Below are 27,965 nucleotides of genomic sequence, written 5' to 3' on the forward strand. Positions count from 1 at the left end.
GTTTTTAGTTTTTCAGATAGTAAATAACTGTTCTATTAATTTGTATTTCTGTTGCGTTATTTACAGTGCGACTAAATATAATATTATAATCTAGTATTGTCATTTCAAATTATAACTTCGATTAATGAAAAAATATGTTTTGATTATTGATCGTTTCGTATACGAGCATAACACATTATAAATAATATATACCTTCATGGGAAACTAATAATTGAAGCTATTATTAATAAGCAATTTGGCAATCAGACGTTAGTGTTTCCATCTTGACCTACATAAATATATTTATTACTTAAGTGCCCAACTTAACTGTTTCAATTGTAATATTGTAAATACAATAATAATTATGTCAAATATGTCTTATATACGTTTTGTAATCTTTTTTACCTTAAATTATGAACGGAAGGTGAACCACAACATTAAGTTTCAATAATAATGTATGTTTGATTTTTGTCAATATGTAAATATATTATTAGGGTCCTAATTATTATTTAAATTCCTACAGTTTGTACCTGTGTAGTAGATTAATATAATTATTACAATCATATAGGTACCCAATTTTTATTTCATACAGGTTCACTGTTAACTGCAAATTACTTGATGAATTACATTATATAATTGATTGGTGCTATTATATACAGGGTTATTCACCAAACATGCTCACTTTTCCATTTAATAATAAATTTATTCGAATGTTGATTTTTTAAATTTTAGATTCTGAGCGACGCGATGAATGTATTGATTTTACAATGATGTGTGTTTTTTTTTTATTTTTTTTTATGTCTGTCATCACCTTTTAGGACAGTAAAAGTGCTTGTATTTTCTTCAACAGTAACTTTTCTGATAGGAAGTTTTCAAAAGCGACGTGAAAAACAAAAGAAAAATTAAGGAAAAACGGGAATTTTTACGCAAAATCTGTTTTCGAGAAAATCGATTTTGGTTTTTGGTGTAACTCTAAAACAAATTACCGTAGAGACATGAAATTTTGACTGAATGTTTATAATTGCATTTCCTATACTCCATAACATTTTCCAAATATTTTGACTCTTTTTGAGTTGTTTAGGGACATTGTCAGTTTCCAATTTTTTTAGTCTTATTTTCTATAAATATCAATACAATTTTATCTGTTGAGTAAAAAAGCTTGAAAATTGAATAGAAGGCTCCTAGGTTATTGTTTCAAAGGCAGATGAAAAAAATTAAAAGTCCTTAGTCACAGTTTTTATTTATAAGCATTTAAAGTTCAAATTTTGACAAAATACGGAAAAATCACGAAAATTAGCAAATTATTTTGCGTTGAGAATTCATAGAAATTTTTCTTTTTAAATCTAAGATTTGAAAATGTAATATAAGATTACTCATAAGTTTGTCTACCTTTATCAAAAAAAAATGTCTACAAGAAACTTAAATTAAATTTTTATGAGCGTCTGAAATTTATATTTTTACAACATTTGATATTCACTCGATTTCTCATGTAACAATTTTCTTATTTTATTGTAATTAAAAAACAAACCACTGTAGATACTTGAAAATTTCACTGAATGTTTATATTAGCATTTTCTATACACGATAAAATTTTGAAAATATTTTGACTCTTTTTGAGTTGTTTACGGACATTGTGAGTTTTCATTTTTTTTAGTTTTTTTTTTTTCTATAAATATCAATAAAATTTTATTTGTTGGGTAAAAAAGCGTGAATATTTATTTTAATATAAGGCTCCTGGTATATCGTTCTAATAGCAGTTGAAAAATATTTAATACATGTGCAAAATTTTTTTTTATAAGCATTTAAAGTTCAAATTTTGACAACACTTATCAAATTTATAATTTATTAATTATTTTGTAGTTAAAAATGTATAAAATGTTTAACTCGAATCGTTTTTTTTATAAAATGATATTATATCATTGAATTCAAATTTAACACCATCCATTATAGTGACCCACTTGTAACATACTGTACAGCAGAGCGACATCTACTTTCCTACCTTTTTAAATATTATAATAAAAAAACCATAATATTTTCAAATTTTCAATAGTATCCTGTGGCTATACAAACTTCTATTTTTCATACTAGAACCCCCCTTCCGCGCATCGTTGGCTGTAAATTATATAGTAAATACATTTTTTTTTTAAATTTTGATGTAGGTACCTACCTATAGTTCAACATTTGAACGTGTAGTTTTTCAGTTATTAAAATATTTATACTAGGTTCCTAAGGATTATATTTTATACTAAGACTCGGACCATTTTTACGAATTATAAACGTTGATAGAAGATTAGATAAAGTCACTAAAACTATATATTACTATCACTAAATAGCCCCCATATCTTACAAAGTTTTGTATTTCCATAGGACACTCTTATGTACCTAACACAAAAAATAGCAAGAGTTTTAAAATATGGCCTTTGAGTCGTATATTAGAAACTTCCAAAAATTAAATTTTGAATAACTGCATTATTGGAGGAATTAAGAGAGAGTAACCATGCTTGGCGAATCATCCTGTATATACTTATTATTTACACGTATTTTATATATTTATATACATTTATATTTGTTGAAACGTATGGAGACGATATCTTTTTATTCGTTGTCATACTTACTTATAAGCCAACGTCACCTCACGTCAGCATATAGTTAAATATGACAATATCAAATACGTATCAATATAGGTTAGGTTTGGTTAACGATTTCGTCGACAGTCAGCCAATAAAACCAATCTTTACAGATTAATGATAAATACATTATGATATAATATAAGTACCCAAAATATATAGGCTGCTTAAACTTTTTTCTAAACATATATTAGTTGCTTAGTAAATAGTTTTATAGTTTAATAAAGTCATTTAAAAACATCATCGTTATTATATTTTAATATTGTTAGCAAAAATGGCAACACCGTAATTATTTCGGTTCTTGTGAATTAAGCGTTTATTTTAAAATATATAATTCAAGGCCACGACGATGATTACTGAAAATCCGTAAACTGTAAAGAAAGTGAAACGACATCGCAGTCCGAAAGGCAATTATATCTTTTTCATAATTAATCTAAAAGCATTTGTTCGAGCGCGGGTTTTAATTATTTAAAAGTTAAAAATTCAACAACTCCGTGAGACGACCGAGATAAAGCTCGAAAAAGTATACAGTCGAAAGCCCATTAGCCGGGTTCCGATCACCACAGCAGTTATCATTATTATTATTTTTAACTCCATAAACTACATTTCCATAGGTAGTATAATTTAATCGTCGGATTCGTTACCTTGACGTATACTAATCGTACATTAATTTAATTTAATTTTGAACTTGGATCCGATATACTATTGTACTATAATAATTTTAAGATAATTTATCATTATCTTATCTACACATTGGCGGACGATCAAATTATTTATATTTTCATTATTCCCGAGTAAGCCACATGAATAAAAACTCCTTTAAAAATTTACGATTTTAGAATAATTCAACATGTTTCTATAGATTCTGAGTGGTGCGATGAATGTATTGATTTTTCAATGGTGTGTGTGTTTTTTTATTCATTTTTCGACTTTGGCCACCCTCTGGTAACTACATTTCTGGCAGAAAATTGGATCTAGTTTGTCCTTTGAAGGGTCCACAATTCTCAGTATTTTTTCAGAATAATTGGGAAAAAAAATTATGGAAAAAGGGAAATTTGTGTGTAAGTACCTAAAACCAGGTTTCATCCAAATCGATTTTATTTTTTTAAAAATAAGTAAAAATACATAGAAACTTTTATAAAATTATTTTTATTGCTTAAAATACTTAGTTTATTAGCTTGCAATAGCTTACAATCGTTTAAATATACCTACTTCAATTATTAAGAAAATATTTTTTTTATATATATAATATTTTACATATAGGAACATAAAGTTCATATTTTGACAACAATTATCAAAATCAATAACATTTACAAATTATATTGAAGTTAAAAAATTATAAAAATATTCAATAATTGCAAAAGCCGTACGTTGGAGACCCCTGCACTCTAATAGCTTACACGGAATCACTAAATAATAGTTATGTAAATTAGTATAATAGCCAGAAATATAAAATATATAATTTTATGAAATGTAACTATACTTATAGTAATATCGATTGCGACCGAGCGTCTCCGATCAGCGTCGTTTTCCGTATATTCAATGATATCATCGAATTTAAATTTAACACTTATTATATCACAGTGAGCTACAACTCGATTGTGAGGTACACTCCACACCAGTACAGTATTGAGCGGTTAACTACTTTATTGACCCAAACACGCGATACTATCCTAAATAATAAAAAAAAAATGAACGTTCGAAGATTCACGAATTACCACCGCCGCCGCCGCTGCCGTTACGGATTATCTTGTAGCGCCGAAGCTTCCCAATAGGATTTTAATCATCTCAAAATATTATCGAAGTCGATTTACTGATATTGTTGTCGTTTCAGGTGAAGTCTTCCGAGTCGTTTAGTGCTCGTCGCGTCATGATGCCGGTAAGACTGCAGTGGGGCCGGCTTTTGAGCCGCGGTCATTTGCGGCGGACGTGCGTCCCGCTGGCCTGCAACGGCCAGAGTCAACAGGTCCGACATCGCACCGAGTCTAAAGTGGTCCGTTCGCCGTTTCCCGACGTTCAGATCCCGGAAAATTTGATAGACGAATTCGTGTGGAGCGGCCTGGAGAGGTGGCCGGACAAAGACGCACTGGTGAGTGAATCTCCGCGATTGATGTCGCGGACTTGCAATCAATACCTATATTACGATGTATCTATAAGATGTCAGTATTATAGGTACATAATATACCCAATATCAAACATCGAAACTGTGCTGTGGGTTTTGCATATTCGGCAGATCCTAGAATAAAAATATATCGGAAAACGATGTATATCTGGACGTGATATTATATATTATAATATATAATATATCCAAATGTCATTTTTCTATTTTAGACGACACTTATTTTTTTTGTGTCTTTAATACACGCGCGTATAATCATCACGTATATTGTCACATATCTATTTGTACGTATGACGTATACAATACATTAAATACTAACATTTTTTGACCAACCTAAATGTCTAGGATATTAAAATATTTCATATTATGACGTTACGGCTAAAAATACGACGGTCATGATTTTTCGATAAATAGCTTATCTCGTTTTATTTACTTCCTAAACTCTACTTACACAACCATCATAATATTATTACACCGACTTATATAAAATCATTTATTCTTCATAATAATATGGTATGGGTGTCATCATCAGAGCCGTATCAGGCGGGCGGCCAGGCGCCGGTGTTACATAAATAATGTTTATAATTTTTATAATGTTATATAAATAAATTTTTTTTTGGTAAGAATTTGTTTGAGTACCTATACTTGGACTTTTTGCATTGCATGACTATGATACGACCATTCGGCGTCATTTACTCATTTTGCCAATCAACGATAACTACTAATTTTTGTAATTTTTTTTTATAGTGTACAGTTTTATGTTGTTATACATTTTGACAGTAATTAAAATAATTCATCATCGTGCTCTGTGTTTTCAACAAAATTTTCATAAATAAATAACTATAACCAAACAATTAAAAAAACGGATTATATTTTTTATTTTTATTTTTTTTTTGGGGGGGGGGGGGGGGGGGGTCGTACAAATATTGTTGAAACCGGACGCAAAAAGTGTAAATATGGCCCTGGTTATCATATATGGATATTTGTGAGTCTACGGACATAAAATGGAAATGTAATGGATCATTAAAGTATCTCGTATATGTAATAATATATTATATACACGTCAGTGCAGTGATATGCACGATATACACGCGTGTACATAATTACAAACTACTTTTTATCACAAACGAGCGAAATGTCCTCATTTCGTTTAAATAAAACAACCGACGTGAAATGTAGGCAAGTGCAATGGGTATATCATTAAAATATATGTTAAAGTGAATATTATAAATTTGTTTTTATATTTATACAACGACCTCTTAAATATCGCGTGTGCATTTTTTCCGACCTCGTTGAAAATGTTTTAATATTTTAACGATTGTGTGTACAATATTTTTTATAATTATTATTATTATTATACGTTATGCGCCGACTAAAAAGTCAACGCCAAGCATTGGTAATGCAAAAAAGTAAACAGAGTACCTACCTATGTAAAAAATTAAAATTAGCCTTATGATGAAACGAGTTGTTGAAATTACATTTGTCAATTTATTAAGAAAATAGAATCATTCCAGCAGAGACGTATGGATAATGTGACACACAAGGTTTATTATAACATTCCAACATGTATGAATGAATAACCGGTGTCTACCAATATATTTTTCAAGCTAAATTTTAAATTTTAAATACATTCGTTTTTAATTCGATATAATACGTTTAACGAGTTGTAAGTATATTTTTTAAAACAATGACTGAATAATAAGAGCAGAGATGTAAATATAATAATATTATGCTAAAATATGTGTTCGTGGAACACGCGTATAGTTGATGTAAACGATTTTTTTTTTAATTTGAACTAATTTAAATACAAATTAAATTATTAAACAAATGTTTGACTAACTAATTTTAATAAAAAGAAATTAAACATGATATAGTTGTCGTTTAATTGTTTACGAGTTGTTTCACAGCATCCGGTCATTGAGTAGGTACTAGTAGTATTTTCGAGGACCTACGTATTTCATCGTATAAAAAAAACGATAAAAAAAAAACTGGTTGTTTAAATGTCACGTCTATTATTTCCGTAAAAATTTAAAAGCCGTTAATCATTTTAAAAATACAATAATAGGTACATTAGATACATTCATAAATAAAGTCATATTATACATTGATTGTTTGTATGTATTATAATTATTATTTATATATCATATTATATTAAATTAGTGGTTCATAATTATTGTTATAAGGTGGTGGAGTGTTACGTATTTTACAACTTTATTTATTAAGAGGACCTGCTATAGTAACAGTTGGATTTATTGCTATATATGTGTTTCATTAAAACCATGGGTAGGTATAATTTAAATGTTTTTTACAATATTGCTGCAGCAATTATTTGGAAAGGCTTGTTGTATTATAGTACATACTTTTTTAATTAAAATTATGTGTCCTATTGCTGTATTTTTCCTTCATGTTTGACTGCAGGTTTTTTTTTTATAAATAAATAACTGGTAAACGCGTTTTATTTATAAATTAACATATTTATTTTACGCATATCATTTTATGGGTTAACTACGTATGATATTATCATAAAACAACATAGATACAAATATTATTAAAACATTTCAACTTTTCGGAGAAACCTTATACATATAAATTATGTGCATAAGTTTAATTTTTTTCGTCAATTTAACGCGTTTTTATCTCATCAATTTTATTTTATTTTCATTTTTTGTGTTTTTTCTCGAAACGTAGGTGTGCGGAGTGACCAACAGGAAATTCACATACCACGAGACGAGGTTGGCGTGCAAGAGATTTGCGGCCAGCCTGAAGAAGAGAGGTGCGACTACGGGCCAAGTATTGGCCGTGCTGTTGCCAAACGTTCCTGAGTTCGCCGTGACCGCGCTGGGTGCCATCGAAGCCGGCCTGGCCGTGACCACGATCAATCCCGTCTACACGTCATGTGCGCTACGGTTTCTCGACCATCTAATTATATATTATGACATATCTAAAAAAAAAAAATCGTCCCATGTATAGACGATGAATAAATAATATTATCGGTATGGGGAAAAATTGTCGAGGGACAAAATGTCCTAGGTAAAAAATATACCCTACGGTTAAAAATTTCTCGGTAAAAAAAAGTAACGGGTAGGAGTGGGTAGGACAAAAAATCCAAATTTAAAACTGCCTGTTAAAATAATATTAACAACGATATAATTTCTTTATATAAGTCTTCAGCTGTACAGACGTACCTCACTGAACACCTCCCAAACGGCCAGACCTATTTTGATAAATTTTTGTGTGTGTGTTTGAGTGGGTCCCGGATGGTTTAGATTCAAAGTTAGACCCGGAAGCCAGTATGTCCCGTCCGGAGAAGTGCTCAAATAAGGATTTTGAGATTTAGGATAGATATTGTTATTTTTTTTGTTTATAAAATATATTTGTACTATTTGTACAGCTTATAGTGTATTATAATAGTAATAGGAGTAATAAGTTTTTTTTTAATTTTAAATTTTTTATGGTTGCCATCGGTTTATTGGGCACGTATACGATTTCGAAAAAGAAATTATATCTTGAAACAAATAAGAGAGTTGAATAGGTATGTTTGTAAATTGTAGCTTATATAAGTACCTACTCAAAAACCACTCGACTGATTTTGAGAAAATTTGAAATTGTTTTTAGCGATACCGGGAAAGCTTAGAAAGTAGTTTGATTCACGTACGATTTATACTAAGTAGTCCATGCTAATTTTTTGTTTATCTAAATAGCTGCCTGCCATTGGTTACATATTAAATTACTTTTTATAATTAAAATAAATATGGTATATACATAAAATTATTTTATAAATATATTTATTAAAAATACAAATCTGTGGGGCCGGGGCAACGTCAAATGGGACAGCTAGCTTTTTTATAAATTATAAAAAATGAATTAAATTATTCAAGTTTAAAATATATAAAAAAATTTTTAATTTATGAATGATCGCATTAGATTTTTTCTTTAAATAATAATATATTATAAACATTTAACAATCATACTTAAATAATCTAATTATTATTATTTGTTTAAAACGGGCTATTTTCTATATATTATTATTAAATTGGGTTTTTGTACTTCCCGTTGTTTTTTTTTACTCAGATATTTAAGTACAGGATATAATATTTACCTAGGGTCAATATTGTTATATATGTACATGGTGATTCTCTTACCAGCAACAAACGTTTTACAACTATAAACCAGAAATTTTTAGTTATAGTCAAATAACTAAATTGGTTTACCGTTCAATATTGTTTGCAGAGTACCTGAACGTATTTTTAATGTATGTTTTTTTTTTTTTTTAATTATTCGATTGATTTAGAGTTTAGATTATAAGTATTTAAAATTAGGAGTCGTTGCAGACAAATGTATAACCTGAAAAATCTCCCTAAAAAAATTTAAAAACTTGAACTTTTACTGATATATTATAATGACCGTTGTCTGCTAAAAGAATCACTCTGTATAATAAAATATGAAGGCTGACACACAAGTTCAACTAGTTTTTAACGGGTTTGATATTGACAATTTCAATTAAATTACTAAAAAAACACATACTGTTCAGAGTGGCTTACAAATTAAAAGTGAATTTATAAAGCCCTATAAATATTGTATATGAGTTGTGTGATTATGAAATTATGTGGATAAAAAATTGTTTCAGTCAGAGGTAAGATCCTTCAACGCCATATTATTATGGATGTACAATTTGCACACGAGATATATGTATATTAAAATGTATATTTGCAATGCTTCTGTTTGCCAGTTCAAAAAATCACATGACATAATATTATAAAAGTAAAAACTGTACCGGTTTTCTTGCTCCAATACATTAACATGAAAAAAAATGCATTGATATATCATGAATAAAGTCGTTGTCTGTGACGCGCTTAAAATGTAGTATCATAAGTATGTCTGTAACCTTTTGTGATTTAATGCGTCTATTTTATTTTTGTTGTTATAAATAAGAAACATGTTGCGGTTGCTTATAAAATATTCATAAATAAGATATCGGAAAAAAAACCATCATGGATCGCGCAGCGAAATTGCCTATTCAAGACGCCGTGTTATCGTAATTTTATTATTGAAACTTGTAGTAAAAGAAAGTCTCGTGAGATACTGGAAAAATGACTTAATAATAGTAGGTAAAACTCTGTATGAAAAAGGAGCAAAAGTTCAGTCTGAGTGTACGTAGGTTGGTTGTCGTGGAGTCAAGCGTTTGATTATGTATGAAGACTATAACAATTTCAAGTGGTTTCGGAAATGTGGGTATTCCAATATACAATTGAATTTTTGTGGGATCCTAGATTTTTGTTGAATATTAATTTAGGAATAAATTGGATGGATGAGATTTGGTACTAAGTGGGCAATCGTGCGTGCAAGACTGCTACCCAATGTAATAAATAATATGTGTCTAAGTCTTGTAAAACACAATTAAATAATAATTCAACGTCAACAATATTAAGTAAACGTATAAACTATAACTAATTAGCTATATTTGAAATACTTTTTTCCATAAGACTCTTACAAAGTTAAAAAATCAGTTAATGACTGACTTCGGAATTTAATATATTATTTTTGATAACACTATACTAATATTATACTCTATTATAATTTAAACGTTATTCAGACGCTGACTGTTATATTTGTAGTGGTTTTATTTCACGCGGCTCATCAGATCTTGTGACGATGAATTTTACTTTGAATAATTTATTTGAACGATTAGCATTGTAGTTCGTAGAAATTCCTATAGTTTTCATAAATTTACTGATCCAGAATGGTTTATTCGATAAAGTATTATAGGGACAATCTTACGGGCCAAAGTTAGCTCATAATATTGGTATCGATAACGTTATTTCCTGAAAAAAATAACCAAGACCCCAAGTACATAGAGTATAAATAGGTATTTCCCGAGAGGGTGATACATCTTTTGTCTGAAATTGTTCACGTTTTTCTTTCATTTTTTTTTTTTTTTGCGTTAGTTTTTATCCAACAGTTTGGTTATTTATTTCAGTATTTTGCAACAACTGTTCTAGATATTACAAAAAAAAAAAGTTGTGTAGGTATATTTAAATCCCCAAAATACCGAAACGAGAAAATCGATACCAAAATAATTACTATACAATGACGGTCGGAAAAATATATGCGGGGGAAATGGTTCTCAGGTAGGTAATCAAAAAACCATTACGCAGAGCACCACACGCGAGTCAACCGGTGGTGGTATAACGTCATCGGCAGCCGACCGGAATTCAATGAACGATAGACGTAAACGCATACGGAACAACTGAAATTTTCGCGTAGGACATGTCGAAATTGGTCCACGTGTGTTGTGTGGAACGATGCTGTGATACTAATATAATGTGTTATGTGCAAACGATCGTTATAGTTATAGACAATATTATCTACGTGATCAGATAACTTTTCCCGATTTTCAATTAAAATAAGCCTAAAAGATTCAATTTTTTTATAAAATGTGGTTTGATTTTTTTATGAACTTTAACAGAATATTCAAGCAGATTTTTTTCAAACTATAAATTTAATTTAAAAATAATTTTGAGAAATGTTTCGTATAACCTATGCAACATTAATTACTGCTTGACGCGGATTTTTTTTTTCCATAATTTATTGATTTTCGGTTATCGCAATGCTAGATCTTTAAATGTTGTCCACAATATCAGTAAGCAATCATATTATTAGTTATACTATGCTAGGTATTATACAAAACAGAAGCGTTGCAATTGTCTGTATTTGGCAAATCGGTAAAAAAAATCCCTAAATTCCACTGCGCGTGGCATCATTGTACTATATAATATCGTTGAATACGGTTTTCTAAATTCCAAAATTTCTGCAAGTCATTGCGTGTTATAGCAACCGGTTCGGTTTTTTTTTCCAGTCGAACTCGCCCACCAGTTTAAGGACTCCGGTGCAGTCGGGGTGGTGACGATTCCTGAGTTGTTGCCCAAAGTCTTCGAAGCACAGAAGCTGATGGACGGGCCCGGCGTGAAACCGCTGTACGTCATATCCGTAAACGACAAAGGCGAGAGACCCAGCGGCGCATGGGATTTCGACGAGATGCTCGATCCGATGGTGGACACTTCCGTTCTGAAAAAGTACCGATCGAATGTAGACGTGGCCTTTATGCCGTACTCGAGCGGCACGACCGGCCTGTCCAAAGGCGTGTCGCTGTCGCACCGGAACCTAGTGGCCAACATCACGCAGACGAACCATCCGGAAGTCAATCACTTTTCGGACACGACAGGTACAATAAATTATTACGTCTTGAATACATAATTATTATGGTTTGAATACGTTCATGACATTATAAACTCTAAAATATGCACGCTAAAACATTCAAATATACGACATTGGAAAATGTACAATAGAATAGTTTGAGTTTAAAAACTATTTTTATTCTGGCGATGACTATTAATATTGCAAATTCGTGGATTTAGGTTTAACAGTGCCAATGCCTGGGGGCGTCTATTCTTGAAAATATTATAACGGTATTTGTATTTGAATAATTACTACACTTTTTCTACTACTCTGAAAAAACCGTATTCTTGAATGCCGTTCGTAATATTTATACAAATTATACTTATATACTATACATTATATTATGAAATGTCTATAAATTAAGTATGCTCATCCCTTTTTTTTTTTTTTAATAATGCAGTTATTCAAAATCAATTTTTTAGAATTTTAGATTCTGAGCGGAGCGAGGAAGCTATAGTGGTGTTTAATTTTTAATTTTTTTTATCATGTATACAAAATTTTTACAAGAAGGAGTGCTTCGATCTCAACATATAGTACCTTGACTATTAGAAAATTGGATCAACCAAGATGGTACTTTAAAGAGGCCATTTTTCGATTTTCTCAATAGTTATTTAATGCCACTGGAAAAACCATCGACAAATAGCGAAAAACCGCTAAAAACGGGATTTAAATTAAATTTACGCTTTGTTTATCACCTTAGAAACGAATAAGACATAATAATTTTATGATATAATTCAACTTACAGGCTATAATAAATAATAACAATATAAAATATCCAGTTTGACAAACAGTCTCTGCTCAGAATCGTTTTTCTTATACAATGATATTATATCATTAAATTCAAGTTTAATACAATCCAATATACATTGACCCACTTGTAACCGCTACTGTACAGCAGAGCAACATATACCGCTTTAAGACTATATTTTCAAATCATTGAGATGTTTTGTACTACTTAAGGAGTGTTCTATAGAGATACAAACTTTTGTTTTTCAAACGAGAACACTCCTTTTAAACTATAAATGTATTATACGCTGCATAATTTTTCGAAAATTTTGAAAATGTTGACGTATCAGAGTCAAATATCGTACTAGTAATTTTTGAGTTATATGTCCTTATGTTCTAAGGACAAAAAGTCCTTGGAAATGGGTTTATAAGATATGGGGGCTATAGTGATTTGACAATTTTAGTATTTTATAATATTTTAGTTATTAATATTAAAATTACAATATTGATAATTTGTAAAAATGGCCAAAGTATAATAAATACTAGATCCAATTTTACGTTTTAATTTTAATTTTAATTTATTAACTATTTTTAAGAAATATTATCCTTAGTACAAACATTTTAATAACTAAGAAACAACTCATTTTAATTTTGAATTAGGTACATCAAAATGTTTTAATAAATTATCCGCTAAATAATGTATGGTAATAAAGGGAGAGGTCTCATTTAAAAAACAGAAGTTTGCACCGCTTCAAAAATTCAAACAAACTTATGAACCAAAAAGCATAATTTTCACCATGTTTATTTGTATTAAAATATTGTATATACGATAGTCGATAAGGTTATATTAAAAATAGTTTTTGAAATTTGATATACAATAGTTTACTCCCAAAAACCTTCTTCTAATTTCATCAGTTATTCGATACAATTCATATGTTTAACATTTTAGATGTAACATTTTATATACAACACTTAAATAGTTTTTAAGCTCTTACCGCACATCGCGTGGTGAAAATGTAAAACATGGTCGAGTTTTATACCTTTTGGCCATAGTAAAAACTTAGAACAAATTATCAAATAATTGAACAGTCATAGAACGATTTTTTTCATCTAAAATTTATGAATTAATTAAAAAAGTTTTTTCTGGCATTTCAACATCTAGTGTTCCAACATCGCCAATGTATAAAACAATTATTTAACTATCCATCCACATCTGTAAGTACTTTCATCGATCAAAACCCATATTTTTATTATTTCCAACATTGATTTAAATAATTTTTGCACGACGTGGACGACTTATTTGGTATTTCGTGTTTGATATATTTTTCAGAAAAACGTCAAAATGTTAAGTAATCTAATTTATTTAATGCTATATTTTACGTTAAAAATATCTGACAAAGTTCATCATCGGATGATTGTTTGTGACATAAATAAATATTAATTGTGTTGTCGCTTTACCATTGAGTCTCTTTGTGTTGTAATGTTCTCAAATTTTTTCCGCTTGTAATAATATGTTGTTGTAAAATACATTTTGTTTGTAATTTTTTGTATTTTTTTACACTAACGAACACTACAGAATGGCACTTGAGTAAAAGTGGAAACAAGTCAATTTTGTCCGTTTTTATTATTATAATTTATAACTATACAATCTTGTAGAAAAAAAAAAACATCCACATAGTTTTTATTGACAAAATAAAAATTATTTTTGTATTATTTTTTATAATAAATTAGCTGTCGAAAAATGAAACTTGTCGTGGTGCTAGTTTTCAATATACGGGTGAAAATGAATAAGTCATTATCAATAAATAAAAATACCTTTGTGTAAAATGGAACAAATCAATTTATTTATATTACACAGGTTTTTTGTTCTGTAACGTTGTGTAATTTATTTATACATTTTTTTTATTTTTTTTTTTATGCATTTTTCCATTTAAAAATATAGTTTTAAAACGTGTAAATTAAAAATTATATTTTCTTATTTATATACAAGCTATCATGTACTTTATTGTATAAATAATAATTGTTATGCTTTATTCTATTTTGTCAATGTGTTACGTCTGTTACTTCGTTCGAATTTTCAAATATTTTACTTAAAATAAGTAATACCTAAAATGCTTTATAGACTAAAAACATAATAATATGTATGTTAAAAAGTTATTATAATAATTCAAATAATAGGATTTATAATAATGCAATTAGTATGGAGATTATGTGTCACGTTTACTCAATATCATGATAAACAAACAATATTAATAATATAAACATATTTTTGTATTTTACTAAAATAGCGTAGGTACATAATAATGTACACTGTACAATAAATTTAATCGTAAATCAATGTAGGTATGTGCATAATATTATAATATGACGTTTAAATTATTATTGAGAACTTAATACTACACATATAATATGTATCAAATACCTAAAATATAAAATACCAATAATAATCAAATCAAAGGGCATTTTTTTATTTCTTTATAACGTACTGTTTAAAACTATAATATTATGTTTTACCTGGGGTGAAATATTCTTTTATTATTTTTATTACTCAATTTAGTTTTAATTATTTTCTAAAAAAATCAGTCATGCCATTTCTATTTTGATCTTAATGATTGCACACCTACCTAGTTCAAATCATTTAATTCTTCTAACTTCTAAGCCCTACTCCGACATAATATTTCTGTAAGCATATTCAAACTTATCGATTTCTACCCTATCTATGATTTATAATTTTAATAATGTAATACAGTGTACTGTCGGTAACTAAAAGCTCACGATGAAAAAAGAAATTCGACGTACTAAAAATTTCGTGTTATCAAAATCTTAATGTGTTATTGTTATTTGAAGAAGAATTTTATCTGTTAGAGATGACGAGAATTTCGAGTTATCAAGGTTCGAGTTACCGAGAGTATACTGTGTGATAATATTCCATAAAGTTCTTAATATTTTATTATAAACACAGTTGTTTCTAATAAATAATAATATTGTTTTATCGATTTTGAATATTTCATAATGTTTACATTTTTTGATTTGTAAAACAAATCTAGAGTTGTGCGTAGATCACAATTGACATTTCGAATAAATACACAATCAAAGCTAATCTGAAATAAAATATCCAAAAATTGTATGCGTTTTGCACTATCGATCGCTTCAGTAACTATTTTAACACTGGACCATATTATACATAGAATATTGTAATTGTTTGGATAATTGTATGTATACAACGTTGATTATAATAATAGTTAATTATAACATGTTCAACGGTTCTTGACACTTATCCTCGAGAGCTTGACTCGACGACCGCATAATACATAATAATATATAGGTATATTACCTATATAATATTTTTAAAAATACTAACAATAATATGACCATGTTGGTTCACGCAGTAAATTATATTTTTACTGTGGAAATCTCGCTGTGAACACTTTGTGGTCACATCGATCAAAAGTATAAAATGTCAAACGCAAATTCACTCGGATTTTCGGTCCTGATTATAAAATAATAATTAAAAATATTTGACATTGTTATAATTATAATGTATTGCGTCGTATTATCATAAAATTATTTAAACATGTACAAATATTGGGAAATATCGAATATCCGTAAATAAGTTATTATATTCGTCGTCAATGGTATGCCAGATATTGTGCAGTGAAGTAGGTACCTACATAACATTTTGATTACGGTATAAAATTAATTTCAAAATTGTTCTCTATTTACGATTCGAAATCAAATTTGATATACAATGTTAGTAAAATGTTAAAATGTTAAAATCAAAAATGTATGACGTAATAATAATTATAATTCTCAGAAATTATACATTCGCGATGTTATTACAATAATGTATCTCATCAATACTAACCGTTTAAGCGAACTCGAAATTATGTTGATGTCTATTTTAACATTTTCTCGGAATTGCGTTTTATAAAAATAAACCTAACAATTAATTTTAATATCATGAAAAACAGTATTTTTTTTTACTTCCTCGTTTTGTTTACCATGAATTTATTATAAAAATTGTTAGATATAATATATCTATTCATATACAAACATATTGTCAACCAGCTTTTATTAAACAAATAAAAACTCGAATACTGTTTAGCTATTTGTTGACCATAAAATATTTTAAATGATGACCATTATTATGATATTGATACTGATCGATTATTTCAGCTCGCATTCGTTGAACATTTTTACGCACATGTAGGTAATTTTTTGTATATTTATAGTATTTATTTCTATTGACTTTTACCATGTACAATATATTATACGCTCATAATATAGTCATCGTTGAAACTCGAAAGAATTAATTAGAATAATGTAAAATTGTATTTGATTTTTACTCTTGTAAGAAAACTATTCGATTATTCTCATTATAGAATAATATTATTGTCATTAAATGCTGATAACCGCGCACGAAAACTGGACTGACGAAGGCGAATCTACCCGGGCTGTGTCGGTACATGAACGAATGGACTAATATTATCGATCACTATGCCATTTAGTTTTATTATCGCACTAAACCGCGCGCAATTCCAAAGTCGGGTATATACGGTCACTTGATTCGTATGGTTAGAAGTTCACCGTGAAACGAAAAATGCTACACCCTTTGGACCTCTGTACGTCCGAAAAGAAAACAAACACTACCACGAAATCAAACGACTCGTCGAGTCCAAAAAAAATAACAACCTTTCAGTTATTTTGAAGTCGCGGTCGAGAACCACGGTGACGATGATGAAATTCCATTGTCTCGAACAACACAAGATTGAATGAGCTAAAGGAAAACTATAGCAAACGTATAGAGAGGGATCAAGACTGCAAATACTTTCGAAATTTCCCACGGTTTAGAAAATGAATATTATTCTTTCGTAGGTCCTCGTAGTTTGTTTTCACCCAGTATTTTTTCAGAACAAATCTGTTTTGTAAGTAATAAAAAAAATTTGATTGCTTAAAGAAACCGGTCACTATATAATGCGATAGTACTTAATGGCTAAATTACAACTCAGGCATAACCTGTTAAGAGTTAATCGTTTATTGTTCTTGTGCACGCCGAGTGCATCTCTATAGTAGTGTCACAGACCCAAAACACAAAGCTACCAATTTATTGCGTTTGAAATAAATCCTAATAATCCTTAAACATCCATGACGGGGATTGTGTGGAAATAGATAATTGCATAGCTGCAGAAACGATTTCGTCAACAGTGCTGATATATTATTATACTAAGTTTCATTCGTGAAAAATCGATAAAATTATATAATATTTATTACTTGTAAAATAACAATATTATTACTACGACTGATTAAAAATTATGCCCTATTCATAATTCGATGCATTTTGCAGTTCAACCATTAAATGACATAAATCCGTATTGGATGTTAATAATAATAATAATAATAATGAAAATTATTCTATCGAAGTAATAATTTTATTTTTGTAGCGACTTATCAAGATGTGTTGCCGGCTATTTTACCCTTTTACCATATTTATGGTCTGACAATGATTCTTCTGAGAGGGCTGAGTTGTGGATGTAAATTGGTGACATTGCCCAAACTCGAATCTGATTTATTTTTGAACATACTTAAAAACTACAAGGTGTGACGTGTGTTATGTTGCATAAGCAAAGAGAACGTTTTTAATTCACTTTTATGATATTGTATTTTAGGCGACTTTACTGTACGTAGTACCACCAATAGTGCTGTTGTTGGGTCAAAATAAAAACGTCACACATGAACACTTTCAAAGTTTGAAAATTATTTGTAATGGCGCTGGTCCTGTGAAAGAAGCAGATGCCGAAAAAGTACTTGCCAGAACCCAAAACAAAAATGTACGTTTTTGTCAAGGTAAGTAAAACTTTCTTTTTCATCCAATTAAATAGTTAGTGCTTATTCTATACGAAAAACCAAACATTTTAAATAAAACAATAAATTTTAAAAAATGAATGATAGCGTTAAAATGTAAAACATTTATTTTATACATCAATAAGTATGTTAAAAGTTATAATTATATATATAAAGTAAAAATAATATAATCAAGGCCACAATGTAAACAATTTATTGTTTATTTCATAAAAGTGATCAACGTTTAAAATGTATTGCAACAATATATTACTAATGTATAGGACATAATACCACAGTTACATCTTTATATTTTAAGTAGAATTGTTATTATGTAAATAAAAATATACATAATATTATACTGTCAAATGTCAGCGGCCATTGGTCATGCGGCTGAAGCTTATTTCTAATAAAAAAGAAAATAGTAATAACAATATTAGTATTACAGGAGTGAAACCAAAATTTTACTAAAATAACTTAATATTCTATTTTCTCAAAAATAACAACATTGCTGGTCATACACATAAATTAAATAAAAACTTGATCTGATTTTTGAACTACCTAATGATGACGTTTCCAGATACTTTTTTCCTAGAATATTTAAAACATTCGTAAGTTAAAGTGGTATAACTTACAGTTCGACGGCAATGCATTTAATTAAAATATTTATATCAATACAATTATATAAACTATTACTGTAAGCATATACAGTGGGTGTATCAAGACAACCGTAAACGACGAATTCAAATCGCCGTCGTATCAATTATCATCTAGATTAAATTTTTAATCGTAAAATATGTTGCTTTATTCTCATAAAATATAAATTCCAATCTGTCAAAAAATATTCATCGGAAAAATTGTTTATGCATATGCTCAGCTTACGGAATGACAGAATCATCGCCAGCCGTGTTCGTGTCCAGAAATTCCTCGTTGGTCGATTATTTGACCGTCGGTCCACCAATATCAAACACCAAGGCCAAAGTCGTCGATCCCACGGACGACACAGTTGAATACGGTGCTGGCGAGGTCGGAGAAATTCTGGTCAACGGGCCACAGGTGAGAGATAACAACAATAACGTAATATGATAAACGACGACGGCTTAGCAAACGGTTATTGATCCGACAATCGTATAATTGATATAACCATAAACAAACGTAATCAGTTTTTGTGTGTATTATATAGGTGATGATGGGTTACCACAACAACCCCGAAGCCACGGCCATCACTATAAGTCCGGACGGATGGCTGAAAACTGGTGACATCGGTTACTATAACGATCAAAAAGAATTCTTCATAGTCGATCGAATTAAGGAGTTGATCAAAGTCCAAGGATACCAGGTTAATATTGAATTACGTCTTAAAACCATTTATTGTGGTGGAGGGTGGATAGGGAAGCGTACATTTTATCCCATCCGCAGCTCCGTAGACATCCCCTGATCAAGTGAAAACACTTTTTATAAAATTAAACCTATACTAAAATTATATTAGTTATTGTTTAACAGTGCGAAATCCTTTCGTTCGACAAAATATAATATAATTCAATTACACGCAGGAATCGCTGTTTAGTTTCGCAGTATTTAAGGAATGCGCATTCAATTGAAAAATCGCAGCAGTCTGAGCAGGACGTCTTTTGACTTTTACTTGACGTTTGCATTCGTTGTAACTTTTATCTCCTTAAACTTTTTGTTAGATACAAATACCTGTCAAACACGCGCATACTATTGCTAATAATGCGCTATCTAGAATATCACGCTTCTGTTTGAAAAGGCAATCCGACTCGATGATGTCATGGAAATTAAAGGTTTTTTTAACAGTATTAAAAAGCGTTATTTTCTAATGTTTTTCCAAATGAATTCCATTTTGTCAGTGATATAATCAACTAGCGATTTATTTTTCTCGGTGTAAGACATTAGAGGTGTTTGAGAAATATTTTAACAGAAAGAATTTATAATAGCAGCTCTGACAAAACCAACAATATTTTATCTTTCGACAAAAATATAAATATTCTACGATGGGATGTCACTTAATTGATACAATCGATATACACAACACTGACCGACCATTATCGACTGAAAAATAAATGCTAGAGGTATTTCATTACCTATACCTGAAAAAACAATAATGATAAAAATGTAGTTCAAAATAATGAACGAACCGAACAGCAATAGTTCGATATAAATAATGATGTGACATACACTTTCAGACTATCACAATGTATCCATATCTCAAATTCAAAAGTCCACCGGTCATCTTTTATTTATTTGAAATATGTTGTACGTATCGTTTATAAATCTCAAATCTTGTCTAATTCATTGCTTAAATCAACTATTGGCCAAAAATGTCTTCCAAATATTAAATTATAAAAACTTACTGATTTATTGTCATATTTTACAACTCCACACAGTTTTAATCAAAATAATTTAACAATTTTAAATTATTTTTCCGTTGTAATGTTATTAACTATTTATGAAAATAAAAAATAAAAATAGAAAAAAAATGTTTTTACAATACGCGTCAATTAAATATTTTAAACTTAACTTAAACTTATTATTAACTCGTCCACTATTCCAGTAACTGTTGTACTAAATAATATTTTAAAAACAACGACTTTCGAATGCAATTTGGCCGTGTAAACAGCTTATGGTGAAAATGCGTCCAAAGTGGAGTGCCACGTCATCAATATTTGGGACGCAATAGATGAAATACCTTAAAATAGGGTAGCTTTGATAATGTTTTAAGTTACAGTCAAAGGAAAAAAAAACATTTACTTCCTTAACTAGTTTACCTCAGATATAAAATCATTATAATAGGTATATCTATATGATAATAGAAAAAAAAATTGTAATATCGGTAGTAAACCGATTGTACAATCAACTGAAAATAAGTTAATAAGACGATAATTCTTGCACGATATTATATTATATTGTTACTATCAATGTAAGATAAACAATGAAAATTATCAAAATTAATTGGCATCATCAAAGTCCGCCATTTTACGGTACCTATACATATAGTGTACGACGGTTTTAAACGACTTTTCTACCATTTTCTAGGTCCCACCGGCCGAGCTGGAAGGACTTCTCAGGACCCACCCGGCGGTGCTGGACGCGGCCGTCATCGGCGTGCCACACGACAGGACAGGCGAGGCGCCGCTGGCGTACGTCGTGCTCGACCCGGACAGGCCGGCCGCCAGCGAGGCGGACGTGAAGGCGTTCGTGGCGGAACGAGTGGCGCCGTACAAGCAGATCTCTGCTGGCGTGCGGTTCGTCGAATCGCTGCCGAAGAGCGCGGCCGGCAAGATCTTGCGGCGGGTGCTCAAGGACGAGTACGAAAAAACCGAGGGCGCCAAGTGACGATCGCCGGAAGTCGCGCCGTCTCACGATTTCTGCAGCGATTAATAACGATGTACCTAAAATAATATTGTCATAGGTAATGGAGTACGGTTAGGTTAAATACGACGGAAAAACGTTCATCGTTTGGCTCAACCATCACGTCGTAGGTGGTACGAATCGCTCAAACGAATAATATAATATATTATTAATTTAACTGTTATTATTTATTATTATTACTATTATTATAGTACGAATTGCTGATGCGAGACTGCAACAGGTGGTAGTAGTTGTTCTTGTTGTTTTTATTTATCTTATCAACCGTTAAAACATAATCATTTACCGTCACATATTATATATTATATTGTCGCATAAATATATTATATTATTAAAAAGTAATAATTATTGTTGATTTCATATAATATTTTGTTATAACTAACTACGGCATGAAAATTCAAAATGGGAACTACCTATCGCAACGCGGTCAAACACAATTTGTTTTGAACCGAAATACCTACTTTATGATTTCAGCACCTAGTCACGGGGATACGAAACTGATAGTGTTATTCCTGATGAAACGATCTATTTTCATTCAAACAGATCGATCTAATTGCGTGATAAGACAGGTTTAGATTCCTCGTTTTGCTTGCTATTATAGATCCACCTAACAATAATTAATAATATTACTTTCAACAGATTGGGATTATTGCACTTATCAACATATTTATCAAAATACCTACCGTATAAAATGTATTATGCAAAAGAGAATTATTATTAAGCCTTTATATATTATATCATAACTAGCCTTAATATTGTCCTATACAGAATTCCTTATAAACGATACGTTTCAAATCCCTGTATGATATTAATATAAGGAAATTATTATTACGTCCACGATGTAGTTGAATTGCCTATTCAATACGCCGTGTTATCGGTAAACACGCCATTATTGCGTAATACCGAAAATCGAAATAGTCGTAAGACAAAAAACGCCGTAAGATTGTATTGTTATTTTTCACTATATGTACTTACTACTCTATTTCTGTATAGTTTACAAACGATTAAAGTATAACAATAATATTATGTTGACATTTTGATTATATTGTGCATCATTTTAGTATTTTACTAAATTTTATGACTTTACTGTAATATGAAATGATTTAGGTGTGTATATGTAGAGGAGAATGTAGTAAGTTTACGAAGCTAAGGATTGATAAATATTTACATTATTAAATAATAGACTGAAAATCTTGAAATTTCGTTTAAGCATTGTCTTAAATATCAAGAACAAATTATAATAATTTCGAGCCTTAATATAATATAAGGGGTTATTATTTATACATTTTAAAAAAAAATTCTGAATTCGTATTACCTGGGGTAAGTTGACTGGTGTATATTATTCCATAGATAAATCAATGAAATATAGAATAAATATTAAGTAGGTGTATTTAATATATAATAATAATAAACAAATCGTAATAAACTGCTCAAAGTAAATGAATAAATATTATTTTTAATTAAATTATATTTGAGGAATTCATTAATTAATTTATTGTATTAAAATGTTTCATATAAACTGTATGCATGATGGAATTTGGAATTCACAACAGAATAAAATTATTATTTAATTAAATAATAATGACTATACAAATTCGAATGAGTCAATAACTTTTATTCAGTCAAAATTCAAAATTAACAACCAAATATAAGTTTGCCCCACAAATGTTTTTTAACGTTTTAATTATTCATCAGCCCATACAGTTAGTTATATTTATCATAAATATATATTCAAAATTTGTTTTAAAACGAGTAATTTCCAAATTATTAATTGATTACGTAATTAGAATTATGGGACTTCGGAAATCCTTACAGTAAATGACGTAGGTGCCAAAAATATTATCAAAACGTAGTTTAGATGTGTTTTGATAAAAAATTTAATTCATTTTAGAATAATCTTGGTATCGAAAGGTACGTTGTTTATAACATCACGTGTGTAATCGATTATCCATCGATATCATAACTTGTTAAGAAATATAATCAATTCACCATCTTACTTGTATCGTCAACTTACCACGGTCTCCCCTAAACCAGTGGTATTTCAATTTTACACGGGAATGTAAAATATTACATTTTGTAAATTCTCATAACTTGCCAAAAATTAATAAATACCGTAAAAAACCAACGCACAGACACGGACATTTTTTATTACCTTTAGGTTTTGATATAAGTAAATTCTCTATAATTTTTAACCTTACAATAGTTACAAAAATAGTTTTGTTGATCGAAAATTTGATATGTTAAGTCATGTCAGATATAAAAGGCCTAGCTGGTGTGGCATTAACTCTTAACGCGTCCTTACATCGGAAATTTATAATTTCGAAATTGATGCTCGTTAGAGGATTGATAATAATACTACAATCATTTTGCAGACAAATTCCAAAATCGTCCAAACAAAATGAAACTCGAATTCGCGGTTGTCGACACGCGCAGATATCGCGGCACTGTCCTAAAAATAATATCTGAAACGAATTTCGTCTCGTCCGATAGGGATAGTTTGCGACTGACGCGGCACTTGGACAAAGCGTGTACAGATCACCTGCAGTGCACTTATTATACATGACGTATATCGTCTCTATATAGTTCGACAGACTATTATTTTTCGGAAAACTGTTATGAGAAAAATAATTATATGTACTCCGGTCGTGGTATATGATAAAGCAATGAACGTATATTTACCGCTATACCGCGTACGTGGTCTGAGAGTAGTAAAAAATGTCATATCTCTCCCCTCCCCCCTCCCTCCTTCAAAAAATTTTAGCACATCATTGGACACCCCCATACAATATAACATATAATACTATACCTATACTGGCTATACTTACGTATAATATACATATTATAGTATGACATAATATGCTGGTCATATGAAATATTCACCAGGCACGCGTATTGATCGGCTTGCGCCGAACGCACGGCGATTTCTACGGAAACCACACTGAAATAGTAAAATGTTTTTAACGAAAAGTTTATACAGTCAGGTCAGCAGGCTGCACGGCTAGAGGCAATATGCCGTGCTTAGTCACAGAAGAAAACCGTAAACAATAATAAGTTCTACGTTTGCGTGTCGGCGTAAGACCCGAATTAATGCAAGAATGAGTAGTTGAACGGTGAAAAAAAAAACGGAAAATACTTTAATAAAATAACATTAACAACAACAACAATAACGACGACGATAATGTTCCGTGCGTGAAGTCACTAACACGGAATAATTGCCATTAACAACACGATTTTTTGTGTGCGCACGTCGCATTTTATATTTTACTATATATAGGGTATACCTAGTCGGTTTGGAATCGGTTGCAGCTTTTCCATCGGATCAATAAAAAAAACACACGTGATCTAGGTATATTAGAGATGTAAAATGTAGCCACCTAAATGCTGTACATTTCGGTATTCGGTGTCGTATTCATACTTAATACTATGCCAAAACCGTCGCGAACGATAGGCCTTGTGAGCATAAAAATGATTATACACTGCAAGTGGTGTACCTATACCGTGTTCTGAGATCAATTTAATTTTGCACGATACCAATAATAACGCTAATAATAATATTATTATTATTATGCATCCAATCGTGCAGCTTTAGTCGTACAGAATCATTCGACAAACTTTTTTGTAGTATTAATGGAAAAATGAAAGGATTAGAATAGGTCTAGGTGAATCTTATAAACTGAATACACAGAAGGTGTATTGTGTGCAGAGTCGATACGTCAATAAGTGTCTCGTCCTGCCGCCATTTTGAGTCTGTCAATGTTTTTTCCCAAGATTTTTCACGAATAGAACTATTTTATCATGTTATTTTTCACCACGGTCTTCCGCCAAAAATCAGTGATATTCCGGTGATATCCTTCACTTTTTTATGATAACAAACATATATTATTATCGGATATCGCGCAGAAGTTTTTTATTTTTTATTCCACGACAAGACTCAAAGTGGCAGTATAGGTACTAAGGTGGGACATGTTTTCAGACCCGATACGCGTTTGATATTATATTCAGTTCAGCGAGTGAATCACTCTGTAAAATAATAATTATAAAAATACTCTATCACGTCATTGTCAAGAACGTAACTCATATCATGTGAAATAGTGTGCAACTTAAATTAAACCACGTCATCGTCTTCGTTGATTTTCTGAAGAGTGAGAGTACGAATTATTATTGGGAATAATCGTCTTCACGAAATCAATACGTTATATATAGCTTAAGTCTGCTTCCATATTTTGTACTCTAATTTATATATTAGGATTGACGGTCTATTCCAACCGTCATTATTTAAGTTCAGAAAAAATGTATAATTCCAAGTAGAAAACTTATAAGTAAACATTAGTTGACACTAAATGTACAACGTGCAGTAATTATTTTGAGACGTATAAACAATGATAATAATATGGTTAAAATTACAAAACGTAAGATATAGTATTAAAGTGGACTCCATATACAGGAAAGTCCGCCGAATAATTGCGTCCAAACGTTACCGCGAGAAACTCAAAAGACTGGTAAACGTTAATTAACTTCTCCCGACTGGAAGTTACTGCGGACCTGGCTAATGCGCAGGTATTGTGCCCCTGCAGAGGAAACTCTCGGATATCGACGTGAAGTCCAAGTATCCCACTGCCGACTAATCGCCAAGGCCGCATGTACAGAGAAAAGCCACCGCATAGAATAAACAGGCGTATTGTATATTTTATTCTTGATAAATTTTATTAAAATTGGGCTACACGAATAATAATCATCTAATTATACAATATTATACAACCGTACAATTATCGTACGAAATTCTTTTTTATGCGTTCAGACGGTCGACGTGGGTGAATAATTTACTATTTATTATACTGCCTCATTATTTTATGCTGCAGCAGCCGAATACCCTAAAATGGGACCGTACGCGTAGGCTCTGTTTCGGGACATTAACCCTTAAACATTGTGCTCGGGGTGAGTGAAATAATACTACGATAAATGGTTTTAAGTCTTTTCGTTTGCTCAGTTCGCTGCAGAGAACACGGCTTACCGTTAAGGCATTAAGCAGATCTAACAGTCGAAAGTCGAGGCATCTCTTCTTCGTCCCACTCTATATAAGACGGGAAATGAATAACGCAGCAGCAGCAAAAACAATGTAATACAATTATGTTATAATCCATAAAATAATGTAAAACGAAAACAACGTTATGACGGTAATAACAGTTTTAATATTTTAGATTTTGAGAAGACCGAAGAATGTAAATTGTACTATATTGATATTGTAATGATGTGTTGTTTTGTTTTTTGAACGAAGACAAATTTAATAAAAATTCTTTGATTTCATATTTTCATCACCTTTTGGAGCAGTTAAAATGCTTAAATTGTCAATTTTGGTAACTTAACTGGTAGAAAAGTGAATCTAGTTGGTACGTCGAGGGGTCAAAAGTGAAAATTCTCAACACTTTTCCAAAGAATTAGGAAAAATAAAAACGAGAATTTTGAAGACTAAACCAGGTTTTTGATAAAAACGATTTTCTATTTGATATAATTCACAAACGAATAACTTTAAATAGGTAGGTACATGACATTTTCACCAAATGTTTATATTAGCATTTTATAAAGGTATAGGTACAATATGTTATAGTTAAAAATTAAAATTATTTCAGACTATTTCGTCATTTTTTTTTAGTTATTTATAGACATTTAACAGTTACAATGGATTTTTTTAATTTTATAACTATACATTATACATATATTGATATAATTTTTTTTGCTCAGTCAAAAAACTTGTATATTTAATACAAAGTATCTCATAAGTTGTTATAACAGCTAGGTATTTAAAAATAGTAAAGACACATAATATAGGCCCGATTTTTTTTATATAAGTACCTAAGTTAAGTTCAAATTTCAACTTCGAAATTCTAGTACCTATATACTAACAAATTACTAAATCATTATCGTGTATATATTTGTACAACTACTTAACCATATTAATATATATATATGGCAGGCTAGCTATTGGGTCTTTGACTTCCCTGAAGCACGTAGGCCAGTGACCACGTCATATTCATGTGAATTATTTATACAGTTTT

The 27,965-nt window shown here is 30.2% G+C and overlaps 1 protein-coding gene across 2 annotated transcripts in view; it reads left to right on the top strand.

Annotated features, from left to right (window-relative positions):
- LOC132940916 (uncharacterized) overlaps positions 1-22,946 on the top strand; it is a 57,822-nt gene extending 34,876 nt beyond the window's left edge. For both annotated transcript variants that reach the window (XM_061008721.1, XM_061008722.1), the window contains exons 2-9: positions 4,441-4,695; positions 7,414-7,621; positions 11,582-11,947; positions 18,129-18,283; positions 18,354-18,531; positions 19,403-19,581; positions 19,709-19,864; positions 21,580-22,946. In XM_061008721.1, coding sequence (XP_060864704.1) covers positions 4,477-4,695; positions 7,414-7,621; positions 11,582-11,947; positions 18,129-18,283; positions 18,354-18,531; positions 19,403-19,581; positions 19,709-19,864; positions 21,580-21,879 — 1,761 coding nt within the window. In that variant the 5' untranslated portion in view covers positions 4,441-4,476 and the 3' untranslated portion in view covers positions 21,880-22,946. The remainder of the gene's footprint in view (positions 1-4,440; positions 4,696-7,413; positions 7,622-11,581; positions 11,948-18,128; positions 18,284-18,353; positions 18,532-19,402; positions 19,582-19,708; positions 19,865-21,579) is intronic.
- Positions 22,947-27,965: the final 5,019 nt, after the last annotated feature.

The sequence above is a fragment of the Metopolophium dirhodum genome, chromosome 3, assembly GCF_019925205.1.
Source record: "Metopolophium dirhodum isolate CAU chromosome 3, ASM1992520v1, whole genome shotgun sequence".
In the NCBI taxonomy this organism is placed as follows: domain Eukaryota; kingdom Metazoa; phylum Arthropoda; class Insecta; order Hemiptera; family Aphididae; genus Metopolophium; species Metopolophium dirhodum.